At 51.4% G+C, this 15,508-nt stretch overlaps 1 protein-coding gene across 1 annotated transcript; it reads right to left on the bottom strand.

Moving 5' to 3' along the window:
• Window positions 1–59: 59 nt before the first annotated feature.
• FANCG (FA complementation group G) lies at window positions 60–14,538 on the bottom strand. The gene is made up of 14 exons (XM_066617571.1): window positions 14,071–14,538; window positions 13,337–13,430; window positions 12,455–12,586; window positions 11,874–12,067; window positions 10,441–10,597; window positions 7,740–7,870; window positions 6,236–6,382; window positions 5,711–5,874; window positions 3,309–3,378; window positions 2,420–2,733; window positions 1,779–1,819; window positions 1,500–1,667; window positions 1,010–1,133; window positions 60–317 (listed from the first exon to the last, which is right to left on the bottom strand). The coding sequence occupies exons 1-14, from the start codon at window positions 14,536–14,538 to the stop codon at window positions 170–172; spliced, it is 2,352 nt and encodes a 783-aa protein (XP_066473668.1). The 3' UTR covers window positions 60–169.
• Between the last annotated feature and the right edge of the window lie 970 nt (window positions 14,539–15,508).

Raw genomic sequence — 15,508 nt, 5'->3', positions numbered from 1 at the left:
TGCTGCCTGAGCAGCACCCCCCTGCCCCCTTCCACAAATGCACCGAGAACACACCCTGTGAAAGTTTTATTCTGTGGAGCAGTGCGCCAAACCAGGAGGCTCAGCACCTCCCCTTGTCAGCGCCAGAGGGAAAGCTGGCTTGGAGATTCCCTTCCGCGGAAGAGCCACTTCAAGAGAGCACCGGCTGGGACAGAGGAGAACTCGCTCTCCAGGCCAAGCCCGTCTCCACCAGACAGCCTTCCAGGTTCCTGACAAGGGCTTCCCTCTGAGGAAATGTCGTCTGCCTCACACACGAAAGCAGGTACAATGGAAAAGGTCTGAAACACGGGAAGAGAAGAAAAAGGAACCGTCAGAGTTTGTTTCACCTGCAGCAGACAAGTGACAGGTCACAGGACTCTGCCAGATCCGTGGATACAAAATCCGCAGATAAGTAGGCTCAATCTGTATATACACAATAATAATATATACTCCAAAGAGTACCTCCTTGTTCACAGTCCAGGAAAGGGGAAATGTTATGCTAAGCCAAGGCTGCATGTATTATGCCTGGCCCTGACTTTAAAGAAGCAGTGTGCAACCTAGTCTCAAGTACAGATGGACACCCTAAGTTTCTTAGCACCTGTTTCTTCAAAAGACAGGCTTTTAGCCTTTGGCTGCAGAGCAGGATGGATCCGGAGGCAGAGAGAGCAGGCTTCCAAAGGGAGCTGAGGCAGTCCTGCAGAAGAGCTCCCTTGCTGGCAGGGAGGAAAAGTTTCAAAAGCTGCAGTAATTACCTGACCTCAGCACAGAGGCTGCTGAGGCTTGGCTGCCCAAGTCAGAGCTAGACCACAGTAAAGTTGGAGGTGACAGCCAAAGATGGCTCTTTAGTGGTTGGAGGGAGAGCATGTGTGCGCCTGCCTTGGATGGACCCCTTTCCTCCATACATACTATGCCACTGCTACAACTTTGCTCTTCCAAGCCGCCACTGAGGGGGGCAGCAAGGACAGCCCCAGCTGCGTGCATGCACACCCACCTTTCCACCTCTTCTTCCATCAGCATGGGGCGGGAGTGGAACTTCTGCCAGTGTGTAGCAGCTTCCTGCCTTCGGTCCAGCTTCCAGAGAGTATGTAGCAAGTATAAGTTAGCAGTGGGGCTGTCTGCAAAAGCACAAAGAAAGAGCTGCGACCAGAGCCAGCATCAATGCAAGAGGGAATCCTGGGTGAGAGACAGGAACGCAGGTGTTCTGCTTGACACACACAGAGGATTTGGCAGTGAGCTGGTCCTGCTCCACATCCCATCCTGAGCTCCTCCACACTGTGCTTAAAGGGCAACATTCAGACTGCAGAGGGACACCAAATCCCTTGCCCTCAATTGCAGAATTACATAATACACGCGCGTAATTTATCCCACTTCTTAGGAGCAGTACTTGTGTGTCCTCTACCCCTCTTGGCTACAAGAAACTTAACTGACTGCAGAGCACAGCTTTTTTCTGCCTTAATCCAAGAACACCAGGCCCACAGTACCTGGGCAAATGTGCAAGCTGTGCTGGAAATCCATCAAGGCCTTCTTGTCCTGCTGCATCTCCAGGAACTGGGCCCCTCGTCGGATCAAGGCCAGCCGCCTTATTTGGGAAAACACCTTCACTTTGAATGGGGCTGTTTGGTCCACCTGCTGGTTAGGGCTGTTGTCGCCTGGCAGAGAAAGCAAGCTGCTTTGGGTGCTGTCTACCCCTTCAGAAGGAATCTACACTCCCCAGCCTAGAAAATCCTTTCAGGCAAGGGAGTAAACATCTTGGTCCATACCTGTGTTCATAAACTGGACTCTCAGAAGATCATTAAGACACCTGTTAAAAAACGACCAACACAGAATTGTTTCAAAGCTGGGGGAGGGGGAACCAGCACCAAGAGTTGACAAAGATCCCCATTATTAGCAATAGCAGGCAGAAGAGGACTACTGAACTTGCAAGCAGGGCTGTACTTCCTGCTTACTCATAACCAGGCCATCAGCAGACTGAAACTGTACTGTGGTTCTAATTTTTAAATAACAGGTTTCTGCCTTTGAAGGCTGCAAAGCTAAGCTGGGAAGTGAAAGCAGGAACTCCTGATGGAATGCAGGGGGATTGCTGAAGCACTTCTCTTGAAACTCCTCCACAAACAGAAGCAGAAAATAAATGCAAACCTAGTGGTTAAACCTGGGGTACCTCAAGTGCAGAAATGAGATTAAGTATGGACTTGCTTAAGGGACATCCCTGGATACCCAAGGAAAGTTCTTGGCTGATCAGGAACGGAATGAGAGCTGCATTTATTAGCCCAGCTTCCCCACAGAATTTGTGTCCAATTCCTGTACTACTCTCTTTCCCCATCCCCATGCACATAAGAGCCAGACAAAGTGACCTGAACCATCTACTCAGGATCATAAACACAGGATTCTGGATACAAGTCACCTGCTGAAGTGGTCTATGGCTTCCTTGATATCCCCTAGTTCAGCCCATGCCCAGCCCTGCAGCAAGTAGGCAGCTGCTCGCCAGAGCATGCTCTCCTTCTGCTGCACAAGGCTGCTGGGCCGTTCTGTCAAGAAGAATCTGGCTTTCTCTGGTTCCAGGCAGAATCTCTCGGGAATCAGCTCACTGGTTCGGGTGACCACCTCAGCGCATACTGCAATTGCATCCTGGTGCCTGGCCAGTTCCTCCAGGGCAGATGCCGCTTCCAAGAACACCTCAGGGATCCTGGGCAAGGCCGGTTCACCACACAGGTGCACCTAGAAAGAGGAGGCAGCCATCCCGCCCAGGGCAGAATGTCACATGACATAGAATCAGAGCAATCCCCTTTTAGAGGCATCTGGGCATGTGTGGCTATGGTCCTTGATGTGCTGATCATTCCTGGTTGCTAACAGAGAGAAGTCATCCACCCTCCTGGGATGGCTGCTCATCAGCCCTGCCCCTTCGTCTGTTTTCACCCTGGCAGTGCTTCTCTGGCTGCCAGCACTGGGCCTGGCTGGATGCAGCGACTGGGTCCTTGAACGTCATACCAATGTCATGCCAACATCAGCACACTGCTCCATGGAGACAGGCTGAGCCAGCACTGCTAGGAGAGGAAGGCTGGCATAGTTCTGCCTGGGCAGGCTCAGGATATGATGGCTGTTGGGTCGGCATCTGTGGGATTTCAGTGTGGTGTCCAAATAGGACTGGACCATAAGTGGATTTTAATGAGATTGATTACATTTGCCTTTTGATTTCTTGTTAACCTAGTTAGTGCTTCCCTGAGAGCGGGGGAAGCTCATGCCTTCATTCAAAACTGAAAACCAACATTAAACGACTGCAGCCGGGTGCCCACCTGATGGTGAAGAGGCCCTTCCCGCACCAGAGCCAGAAGATCCAAGTAGTGCTCTGCTGCCTCACTTGCCCTGCAGGACAACAGAAAAGTCAGTGGGAGCCACAAGGCCACCTTCTACATGGGCTGCTCATGCACATCTACAGACACGCAGCCACCTGCCCTTTAACTACCTAACATAAGAACAGCCCCACTGGATCAGGCCCTAGGCCCATCTAGTCCAGCTTCCTGTATCTCACAGCGGCCCACCAAATGCCCCAGGGGGCACACCAGATAACAAGAGACCTGCATCCTGGTGCCCTCCCTTGCATTGGCATTCTGACATAGCCCATTTCTAAAATCAGGAGGTTGCACAAATACACCATGGCTTGTAACCCGTAATGGACTTTTCCTCCAGAAACTTGTCCAATTCCCTTTTAAAGGCATCCAGGCCAGATGCCATCACCACATCCTGTGGCAAGGAGTTCCACAGACCAACCACACGCTGAGTAAAGAAATATTCTTTTGTCTGTCCTAACTCTCCCAACACTCAATTTTAGTGGATATCTGCTAGTTCTGGTGTTATGTGAGAGTGTAAAGAGCATCTCTCTATCCGCTTTATCCTTCCCCTGCATAATTTTGTATGTCTCAATCATGTTCCCCCTCAGGCGTCTCTTTTCTAGGCTGAAGGCCGAAACGCTGTAGCCTTTCCTCATAAGGAAGGTGCCCCAGCCCAGTAATCATCTTAGTTGCTCTCTTTTGCACCTTTTCCATTTCCACTATATCCTTTTTGAGATGTGGCGACCAGAACTGGATGCAACACTCCAGGTGTGGCCTTACCATCGATTTGTACAACGGCATTATAATATTAGCCGTTTTGTTCTCAATACCTTTTCTAATGACGTCAAGCATAGAATTGGCCTTCTTCACTGCTGCCGCACATTGGGTCGACCTGTCTACCACCACCCCAAGATCTCTCTCCTGATCTGTCACAGACAGCTCAGAACCCATCAGCCTATATGTGAAGTTTTGATTTTTTGCCCCAATGTGCATGACTTTACACTTAATTACATTGAAACGCATCTGCCATTTTGCAGTCCTGTCCAGGCAGATGGTCAATTTCCTTCTACCAGAGAACTGGTAGAAGTTCAAGATTATCAAGTCCTGTTGATAATCTTGAGAGTCATAATAGTAAGCCCCTATTTGTATGTAATATAGAGTTGGTTTGGCTTACAGCCCAATCCTAATCAACTTTCCAGGGCTGATGCAGCTGCAATGCAGCCCCAAGGTAAGGGAACAAACAATCCCTGATCTTGAGGAGGCACCATGACTGCCCTCTCTCCACTGCAAGATGCAGCACACGCCCCCTGTTGGCACAGCTGCATTGGCATTGGAAAGTTAGTTCGAACTGAGCTGTTCACTTGGACAAACCCATCAATAGGAGCCATGTAACCTGCAAGTCCACTGGAAAGGCTAATCTAGGATGGGTGTTGACAGTGCTGGGGGCTGATGCCTTTCCTGGGTAGAGCAATGGGCCAAGAGAAAAACACCAGCAACACCCTGCATACATCGACCAAGTCTATCCACCTGACCATAACAGAGACAGTCCAGGGGGCTGAGCTTGGTTTTCCCACTGCTGAAGGAGCTAACAGAAAAAGGAGACTGGACCCCCAAAACTCTATTAAAAGGGGTGGCTGGGTTGAGATGTGGCCTGCTTTGTTCCAGCACTTGTCCAGTCAACTACACATTGCTGTCACGTCCCTTTGGACGCCTAAGACAAAGTGAGGCACTGCAACTGCATAAGTGAATTCTAAGCAAGGAAAGGGCTGGGGAGGTTTTCCAAGAGGATTTGATTTCATTTTGCTCTAATGATAAGTGCCTGTTTTTGCCTAGTTGTCTATTTTTGGCATTCCTAATAAAACTGTTTTGATTTCTGGAAATTGACTGGCCTGTATCATTCAGAGCAGAGTGAGCAGCTACTGCCCTTCATTTCCTATAGATCACTCAGGACTGATTCTACAAAGTCCTGTTGTGCGCACAGGTGCAGAGTTGAGGTTCACCCCGACAGCTGGCCACCCAACAACCAGCTTGCATGCCGAGGGATCCCGGGTCACTGGACTTGTCCCACATGCAAGAGTGTGGGAGGCTGCCCCCTCCCCCTTGACTTTCCCTCTCTAGGAGCAGCAATTTTTAGGGCTGCCTGGCAGCATGGAGTGTGTCACAGTCACCCTGTGAGACACCTGATAGTGCGCAAGGAGGCCCAGGGCACTGATTCTGTGCCTTGCTTCACAACCTCCACTTCCACACAGTGAGCCATGGTAACCTCACTGGATCACTACATCTAGACATACCTGGGCCCCAAAACACCCTGTAGAAACCACATGTGAGCCACAGGGTATTCCTGCGTAAGAGGAAGGAGAACTCACCTCCCTGCCTGGAGGCACCTTTTTGACAGCAGGTACTTCACTTCTGATGGAGACTTCTGGCCACAGAAAGCAGTCAGCTTTGGCGTGCAGGTGAGAAGCTCAGGGTGGATTAAGAAGTGTGGACTGAGTGATTCAGCAGGCATTTGTGTGGCACCATCCAGTGCCTGGAGCAGGGGAGAGGTGGGGAAAACAGGAACATCATCCACAATCCTCTGCCTGATCTCTACAGCCCCTTACTCCCACCTGTATCATGCAACCAAGCAGAGAGTGGCACTAGTCAGCTCCTCCTGGCTTTTCCAGTAAGGAATTCTTGATCGCCTCGAGGAGAGGGAAGGGCCAGAACCAAAAGTCCTGGCCTGATTCAGTGTTCCTTGCTAGAGCACTGGGCAGCGCTCCTTGGCCAGTCTGCTCCCAAGGGGGTCAGACTTCTCAAGAACAGGAGCTGTGAGCTCTCTTCCATTTCCAGGCAGAGGATCAAGAAACATCAGTGCAGCTCTACAAAGACACGAAGATCCTCAGGCAGACCTGGAAAAGCAATGCCAGGGCCTCCAGCTCTGCCTCCACAAGTCCCAGTTGGTGGTACAACAAGGCTGCCTGGTAGAGGGCCGGAAAGAACGCAGCATCCACCAGCAGGGCTTGCTTCAAGTGTAGCACTGCTGTCTGCGGCTTGCCCTGCAACAAACAGAATCATATGCAGCTTGAAACAGTGGACCATGGCTGAGAGCAGACAGAGGCACCCCTATGGCCTCATGTATTGCTCTCTCTCCCTGTATACACAGATATACAAAGATGAGTGACTTAACTCCCATAACATAAATATGAACAAAAAAGCAGAGACTCTCAGTATAAGTAATGCCTGACTTTCAGCACTCAAATATACTAAAATAAAAAACTTTGAGGAGAAACCTATATAAGAAATTGTGGTAATGATCAACAGGCAAAAAAGTGTTAATATGCCTTTCAAAATTCAAGCAGAAGCTGGCAGTTAAGCCAGTAGCCCAGGGCTCTTCAAACTGGGGTGTCATGATGCCCCAGTCTGAGGGCCCTGGCCTCTGCCCCCTTAAGGGGCAGGGAGCAATGCGACCCCCAGGATCACATCGCTAAGGAGACTGCAGGGACTGGGATGTACTCACCAGATCCTGCAGCAGCCTCTCAGGGGTGTGGGGAGCATCTGCAGGGCTCCCCAGCCTGCTAAAAGTGAAAGTGCAGCTATTGCGCGCTGCCACTCCATAACCAGAAGTGGAGCACGATCACTGCACTCGCGCAGGTCTCTCCGCAACCCCGGGAGGCTGCTGCAGGAACTGGTGAGTACATCCCAGTCCCTGCAGCCCCCTTAGTGACACAATCCTGGGAATCATGCCACTGCATCCCCCTGCCCCCACAAGAACTTACAGGCTCTCAAACTCTCCCTGAGAGTTTGAGAACCACTGCAGTAGCCAACTAACAGATGAGAGGATACAAATTCTTTATAACCCCTGAAGGTGCTTTCCACAGTTGAAAGTGAAACGCTGGGACTAGATCCTACAATGTGTTTTAATCTGTGGCTTAAAGTCTCGAGCAACATGTTTTAAACTCCCAGAATTCTTTGCATCCCCCTCCCAGCACAGAGCATAAATTGTATGTTGATTTTAATTAGGTTTACTGATCCATAAAAAACTATTAAAAAAGAAAAATCTCAGGGTCAAGCTCAACATACAATATTCGTTTATTAACTTCTGTCAATGAAAATATCATTTCTTGATAGACCAACATCACTTCTCAAAAAAATTTGTCAGAGAAGGGAAAATAACCATAGAAGAATTTATTACAAAGACAGGTTGCAGGACAGAGATCCAGGCCTTCTGTTTCTCAACCAACAGCTGTTGCCAGCTGCTGCGCTCTCTGAGCCTGACCCCACATGGCATCCAGCTAGCTAATGAAGGACATTTTGACTCAAGTGTTGTCCAATTTGCAGGACTTTCTTCTCCTTCGCTTTCATACCCCACCCCTGTTCCCACTCCTATCTCATACACAACCAATGTGCTCGTACCATTTTCAGGTTACAGCATCCCATTAAGGTGAAGATTTGAGCGAGGACTCTCTTAGAACACAGTCCAGTTGCAGCTGCTTGAAGGATGGCAAGAGCTGAAAGGGGATCACCAGCCTCCAGTTCCTGAAACCCTGGAACACAGAGGAAAAACTTCAAACCTGTCTACCCCTCACCCGACCTGCAAAGCCAGAACGAGCAGGGCAGAAAGACAAGGCCAGACATCTTTCAGCAAGGTCTCCTTAGCCCGTGGGGTCCTGCAAGGTTCCGTTTTTACCCTCATCTGATTTAACATTTGTATGAGACCACTGCAGGAGGTTGGCCACGGGCTCAGCATGGGGTGTCTTCAACTATATGGCTTTCTACCATCCCTAGCTAAGGGACTGTGGAGGTTCTGAACTGACTTCCAGAGTCAGTGAAGGGCTGGCTGGTGGCTAACAAACTGAAATTAAATCTGGACAAAACAGAGGTTTTCCTTGTTAGGAAGCCTGCTGGAGTGGTGCAAGGAAGGGGGGCTGCATTTCTTTTGAAGGACCAGATGCGCGGCTCAGAAGCACTTCTGGACCTGGCCTTACTCCCAAGTATTCAGGGGTCAGCCACAGACCAGGGTGCTTTTGCCCAGCTTTGGCTGGTGCCCCAGATGCACACATTTTTCTCTCAAATGTAACTAACCATGGCTACACAAACCTAACTACCTCCCCTAGGGGGCACTGTAACACACACAATGTGGGATTGACCACACAGACTCTGGGAACTTCAACGTTACAGAATGTAGCTACCCAAGTACGGACGGGCACCCAGCTGTATGATCACGGAACACCTTTACTGATGCTGCTGCACTGGCTGCTGGTTTGCTTGCAGAAGCAATTCAGTTACATTTCAAGCCCTGTGTGACTTAGGATCAAAATATCTAAAGCCCCCCCCCACACACACACACACCAAGTCTGCAAGTCTGTAAGATCCTTCAAAGACACTCTCTTGCAAGCACTGCCTAGTTATATTTTAACCCTGGCTCTGGTCTCAGATATGGGAAGTACAGTATATTGTCACGTTTCCTCGCAGGTGCTACTGTGAGAGGAATTTTAATAGGAACCCCTGAAGTTCAGAATTTTCCTGGGAGAGTTTTTTTTTTCCCCAAACACCCTCCCACTGCCTGGGTTGGTGCACAGGATACTTTCACCCAAGGCTTTTCCCCATTCTGCTATGTGTTCAAACATGAGAGGGGAGCAGAAAGGGACTGTTCACTCTAATGACTACTATCCTGGACCAGCCTGCAGATGCTGAGAGCCCCTCCCTCTGCCTTGATAGTGCTGCTGATTCTGTAGTTGTTTTGATAAATTATTTTTTGTGTGTGGGGGAGGGGGGAGGACATTGTACTGTAAGTTGCCCTGAATCAGAGAAAAAGGTGCAGGATTTAAATTTTAAAAATAAAATAAAATATTATTATTATTAACAGTATTTATATACCGCTTTTCAACTAAAAGTTCACAAAGCAATTTACAGAGAAAAATCAAATAACTAATGGCTTACTACTAAAATAAAATTTATTTTGTTTTGCTATTTGGAGTCCAAGGACAACCTACTTGCAAATTCAGTCTTTTTCCATATAGTAACGAACAATATCAAGTCTGGAACACACTGGACCCCATTACTTCCCTCCTTTCACACCACTGCAGGGCTAAGATCAGGCAGGAAACTCTTGCCAGCTGCCACATGGAAACAGGCACTCTTGGCAGCCATTTCCCAACATGGCGCACTCTTCTCTTCCAGAGTCTGTAGAGGTGCTGTGTTTTCCAGAAGCACTTGGTAGCCAGGGCCAAGCATTTCAGTGCTTTAGTTTTATAGTATACATTTTTTAAATTTTGTTTTAAGTTTCCTGTTATCCATTCTGAACCCCTGAGAGGATGGGTCATAATTTTTTAGAATTTGTCCAACTTTAAAGCAAGTACAGCAGTCAGGGGTGCTCTGGTTATTTTACAACCCAGACCAACTCCTCTCTTCTCTTGCAGGGAGAACAAGCATGATATATGCCCCAGGCCTATAGTCAATTTACAGGCTGGATAGGGCAAGGCTAGGCCCTGATGTCTTGGCCTGCATACATGCAGTATAGCCCAGGTGCACCATGGGATTGGCTGATGCAACAGGGCACAGCAGGGATGATGCAATACCCTGCAATACCATGTCACCAGACAATTAGTCATGCAGTCACCAGATCGCAGCCCGCCTCTCATTGGCCAGTGCCAATATATATTGCAACATGTGCAAACTGCTGTGTGGGAGATGTTATGTGGAGTGTCTGCGGGAAGTTGGTGATCTGAGAATTAAGAAAAGTGCTATCTTTGCTGTTTGCTTGCTTTACACTGTAAATATTGTATATATCTCCAAGTAAAGGACATCTGGTGGTGGAGCGCTGCCGTGTCTGTGCCTCGTTATTTACCAGGAGTATCTGCCTGACCTTGAGTCTCTGGAGATGCGGTGTCGGCTGCGTACTGCAACACAATCTCTCCCTCTGTCGTCATCCTGCTTATGCACTCTTTCCCAGCATGCCTGTCCCAATCACCACGAAGAGACAAGTGAAAAGCACTTCATTTCACCTCTCATCACTGCAGAAGATTTCCTGGCCAAGGAAAGGCAGCTACCCAGATGGGAGGGGGGAGGCTTCCAGGAACAGGAGATGTGGAGAAAATAAATGCCAAACAAATACCTTGCAGGAAGGCAGCAGAAGCCCACAGAATGCTTTTCAAGTCCTTGGCATTCTGCACCACAAGAAGGTCTGTTTCCTTCGTATCAGGGGGATGCCACGCATAGATCAATGAAAGGAGCTCATTGTTACAGCCACAGCAAGGCGAAGGCCCTGGGCTCTAACGAAGGAATCAAAAGTTACTCAAGCACAAGAAGAATCCAATGATACCCTTAATGACTAACAATTTTTGGTGCCATTCCAGTTCCCTCCACAACTCTAAGATCCAAATCCTAACCAACTTTCCAGCACTGGCATAGCTGTACCAATGGGACATGTGCTGCATCCTGCAGTTGGGGGGGGGGTAATCACGGACGTCTCCTCAAAATAAGGGAATGTTTCTTCTCTCCCTCGGAGCTGCACTGCCCTTATGTTGGTGCTGGAAAGTGGGTTAGGATTGCGCCCTGAGGCGTGGAGTAAGAAGAGCGTGAGAAGACAAGCTGATGCAGAGGGACAATGCCCACCTCATGTTATAACTTGACGGCTTAGCAGACAAAACTTCAAAAGCCCTGAAGGGTCTTCCCACTTTAAGGCCTTGCACTGCTGGAATAACCGTTTTGCACAGCCAGGCTGCCACCACCTGCTGCCAGCGCCATGGCTGCATGCCAGCAGTCTTGCAACCACCCCTAGCACCTGTAAGTCAGTGCAGGGGCAGGAAAGAGGCTGAGGATGGCTGGAACAGGACAGGGAGAAAAGGGGTGGAGACCAGGGCAGGGATAAAGATGGATCAAGGCCGGGAAGAGGGCTGTATCTGCCCCCTTCCCAGACTCAGTCCACTCTCTAAATTGCTGGCACAGGACTGAGTAGACCCAGCGCAGCAGCAAAGGCTTAGTCCAGGGCAAGGGAGACTGCTCCTCCACAAGACACAGCGTACACTCCAGTGGCACAGCTGCATCAGCAGGGGATGGGGATTTACGCAGAACTGGGCTGTAAGATATCCTGCCTGATGATCTATCCCATAGTTTGACCACAGGTGTGTGGCCTACAGCAAAGGCCAACACATGGAGGATTATTTTCAGTGTTCTGAAATCCTCGATGTTCAATTTTATTATCTTGATTTATCAAAAGAATTTGTATTTCAGCATTCTATTTAAACAAGAAACGTCTGCTTACTTAAGCTACCATTTGTACAACAATGGAAAATCTACTGTAAAACCCTATAAAAAATAGCAATAATAGAGCTAAACACAAACAAGAGATGTAGACAGAAGTCAGCAGAGACAAAAGCACAGAACACATTTTTGCAGAGGGTAGAAACTGACCAGTCAGCAGCCTCCTGAAGCACTGCAGACAGCTCTGCATCAGCTCATTCGAAAACACCAAGCTGCACCCAGCACAGACAGCCTCGCAATGCCTTCATAATGGCACAATGCAGCTCCAGACTGCTGCTACATTACCTTGGCACCATTCAGAAGCTGAAAGAGGCCTTTCACAGTTTCCAGGCGGTTGGCTGCCAACCAAAGTACCCCCTGTAGGGCAGCCAGTCGATGCAGAGGGGCCTGCAGCTCTTCAGGGGTCTCTCCACGGAGCACCATTTGCCAGCGATCCTCCAAGCTAAGCTCCTTCCCAGACATGGCACAAGCCTCAAGAACTAGTCAAGATAGAGACAGAATGCCGCCTTAGATTCCACCTATGGTTAGAGACAAATCTAGAACTCCCAGAAGGAGAGTATTCATCTCAAAGTCCTGCACCCCCAGCTACTCTGGAAACAGCACAGGCAGCCCCCCTCCCTTTGCTGGATAACCCTGCCTGCATTGTTCTCCATGATATGGTGACCGTGGCTCTATCATAGAATGTGAGAGATGGGAGGGATCTTGAAGTTCATCTAGTTCAACCTCAACCCCTGCTCACTGCAAGCAAATGCTCCTGCTTGAGAACCTCCAATCAGAGAGAGCCCCCAACTGCATGAGGCAGCAGGCTCTTCTAGTGCTGGACAGCTCTTACAGTTGCAGCTGATAGTGGGAGACATTTCTCTTACCCCTGCGGAGCCCATGCTCTATTTTTGCTAAGAGCTTTTTGCCGGAGTTACTGGACAGGCGAATGTCAAATAGCAGAGAATTGTAGAGGATGGTAAGTTCCAGGGGAAGAGCTGGGAGCACAGTTGGAAGCCCTGCAATGACAAGAGACCAAAATCAAGAAGGAAAATCCAAAGTGTCAAGAAGAGTTCCTACACACACGCACACATCCCAGCAGGTTGCCCATAAAGCAGGCCAAGTATCAGCCTCAAGACCAGGTGGGAGTCAGCTGTCAGCTGACAGAGGTAGGCTGTGCAATCCAAGGCAGAAACACCACCAGATCCCAGAGGTGGTGACAGGTGGAACCAGCACTCAGATGCAGTCCAGATGCGCATAAAACCAGGATCGGCAATCCACTCTGGAAAGGGTAACCATGTTGTTGTCACATGCAAAGCTCTTTCAGAGGTGAGGAGTCCTGCCACTTGAAGCCAAAGGGGCCAAGCAGGGCACCGACAGGATGATGGATTATCTTGACTTTGTGAGGAGAGCTGCTGTTGCTGCAGCCTGGACAGGAACTGGTCTTTTCAGAGTCAAACCTGTACATACACAGTCCCACCTCTTCTCCCCTGCGTCAGGGGCTCCTGCCTGGTTCTGACGCCACAGAGCTGAATGCCTGACTCTCAGCTACATTGTGGGGGTTGGTAAGGATGAGCACAGAGTCAGGAAGGCCAGCTCTGGAATGGGCAGAAGGCTGCCCTCCCTCTCCCCCTGTGATGACCGGCCAGTGGAGCTCCTGCTCCACTGCTCAGTCAGGTGGTCACCTCCCTGCTCAACACTTAACCACTTGGGCCAGGGAGAGCACCCTGCTGGCCTGGGAGCTTCCTACTGGACTTCTGGAGAGCTACCTTGGACTTCCTGGAGCAGCCTGGCGAAGGCGAGCCGGCACTCCTGAGCTACTTCTGCTACCGAACCGTCGGAGGACCGGGGAGCCCGTGTCACCTGCAAGGAAAGAGAATGCCTGAGGCTGGCAGGGTGTGGGGCTGAAACGTGCTAGCGAGTGGCACAGCCCTGCTGAGCTGGGATGCCCCAAAGTCTTGGGAGGAAGGGGTGGGGGGCTTCCTGGCCCTCGCTGGAGTGGAAGGGAGGTGGAGACTCTCAGGTGGCCCCACCAGCACCAGAGGCTGCCTGGGCCAGGGCCAGATTAGCCTGTCAGCAAGAGAAGCACAGGTCCTGCACTGGATGACCTCTGCTGAAAGCGGCAGCTCAGGGTCTGGCACCCCACTGTCTACACAGCTGTCTGGCAGGGACGTGCAATGGGTGGGGAGGGGGTGAGGCGGAGCCTCCGCAGCAGAGCCCTTCAAGGAGCTCAAGCACACTCAACCACGCACAAAGCGCATGGGTTTAGTGTGCTTGATCTCCTCACACGGCAGCAGCGCCCCTCGAAGGGCTCCGCTGGGGCGGCTCTGCCTCACCTGCCCCCCCCCCCGCTTCCCGAAGGGCTCCGCCGGGGAGGCTCTGCCTCACCTCGCAGGGGAGGGACCACAGTGGGGGAGGCAGGTGCGTGAGGTGCCTCCCCGCCCTTCCCTGCGGGCACGCCCGCTCCAAGGGCCCCTCCTTCCCCTGCCCGCCTGCCGCGCACCCTCCGCCAGCGGCCGGCCAGCGCGCCGTTCTGCTCCCGCCAGCGCTCGAGGCAGCCGTCGAGACCAGGGACCGCCATGCGACTCTCCCTCCCCCCGGAAGCCATGAAAACTGTCGCGCCCCTCTGATTGGCCAAGAGGACTCGGTTGCCACGACGACCGCGGCAGGCGGCAAAGAGGAGCGCGGCCGCTCCGGCTACGGCGGCTCGCGAGGGACGCGCGGCGACGAAAGCGAAACGGGACGGAGCGGGCGGGCCTCCTGCGCGCGCACTCTGGCCTGGCAGGTGCTGGGGAGGGGGCGGGGCAGGGACTGGCCCCGCCTCGGTGGCGCCCACTCCCTTTGTCCATCGTGGGACATCGCTGAGAGATGCAGGAAGCTGGCCTGGGTGGCCCCTCCCTGAGCCAGCGGGGTCTGCTCTCAGCAAGCACCTAAAGCACAGCAGATGGCCCGGCTCCTGGCCACCCTCCATGCAACAGGCGGTGGGTGGGGAGGCAGGTGAGGCAGGGCCTCCCCCAGGAGTCCTTCAGAAGCGCCACCAGAGGAGGCGTGCAAGGTTGCAGGAAAGCTCAGGCAGCCCCTTGGCGGTGCTGTCCTGGCTGCTGCTTCGTCCCTTCCAGGTCCCTGGGCGCTCCCGGCAGCCTCCACTCTGAGCCGGAGGGGCTCTCCGTGCCCTGCCTGAAGCAGAGAGAAAGCCTCCTCTGGCCTGGAGCCCTTCGCCCAGCCCTGCTTCCCCAGCTGGCTGCTTCCCCTCAGAAATTGGAGGGAACATCCTCCTCAGCAGCCGCAACGGTGACTCCTTCATCACACCAGCCAAGCAGTTGAAGCACTGAACAGGCCCCCTCAGATAAGCAAGGAGAACAAGGGAAGCGTCAACCCACGAGACAGGAGCAGGGCCGGCCGGACGACCCTCGGATCACGCTGGCCCATCCATGGGGGCTGATCAACAAGAATGACAGTCCAGTCCCATCCTTTAAGATGAACAGTAACTTTATTGCAAAGCTTGAGCCTCCACACACAATCATTGCATTTCCTACACAGGAGGAAACCAGAGTCCTTGCTTGGGCTTTGTTCAGACCCACTCAGGTTTTTGAATACACGTTGGTTCTGCACAACAGGATCTCCTTTGTTCCCACCTGCATGGAACAGAAAGCAGCCACTTCTGCCTGTTGTCTGGTTCATTGAAGAGTCTGCACTCCAGTGACTTGCAGCCCACAGCTCCACCTGCAGAGCTGTAGAGCAGAGCAGGCCCACCTGCACCATAATGTGTTTTATGCTACTTTTGAGCCTTTTTTTCCTGCATGATCCAGAAGTGTTGCTGGCATCATCATGCCACACATCATTGGCACTTGCTTCCACGTCTGGAGTTCAACGGGCGTGTCAGCAGTCAGACAAGTTTGGGAAGCACTGTGAAGTATGGAGGTTGCTCAAGGAAGATTTCA

Source organism: Tiliqua scincoides, chromosome 2 (genome assembly GCF_035046505.1).
Source record: "Tiliqua scincoides isolate rTilSci1 chromosome 2, rTilSci1.hap2, whole genome shotgun sequence".
Taxonomy (NCBI): domain Eukaryota; kingdom Metazoa; phylum Chordata; class Lepidosauria; order Squamata; family Scincidae; genus Tiliqua; species Tiliqua scincoides.
The sequence above is the reverse complement of the archived record's forward strand: the minus strand, read 5'-3'. Positions and strand labels throughout refer to the sequence as shown.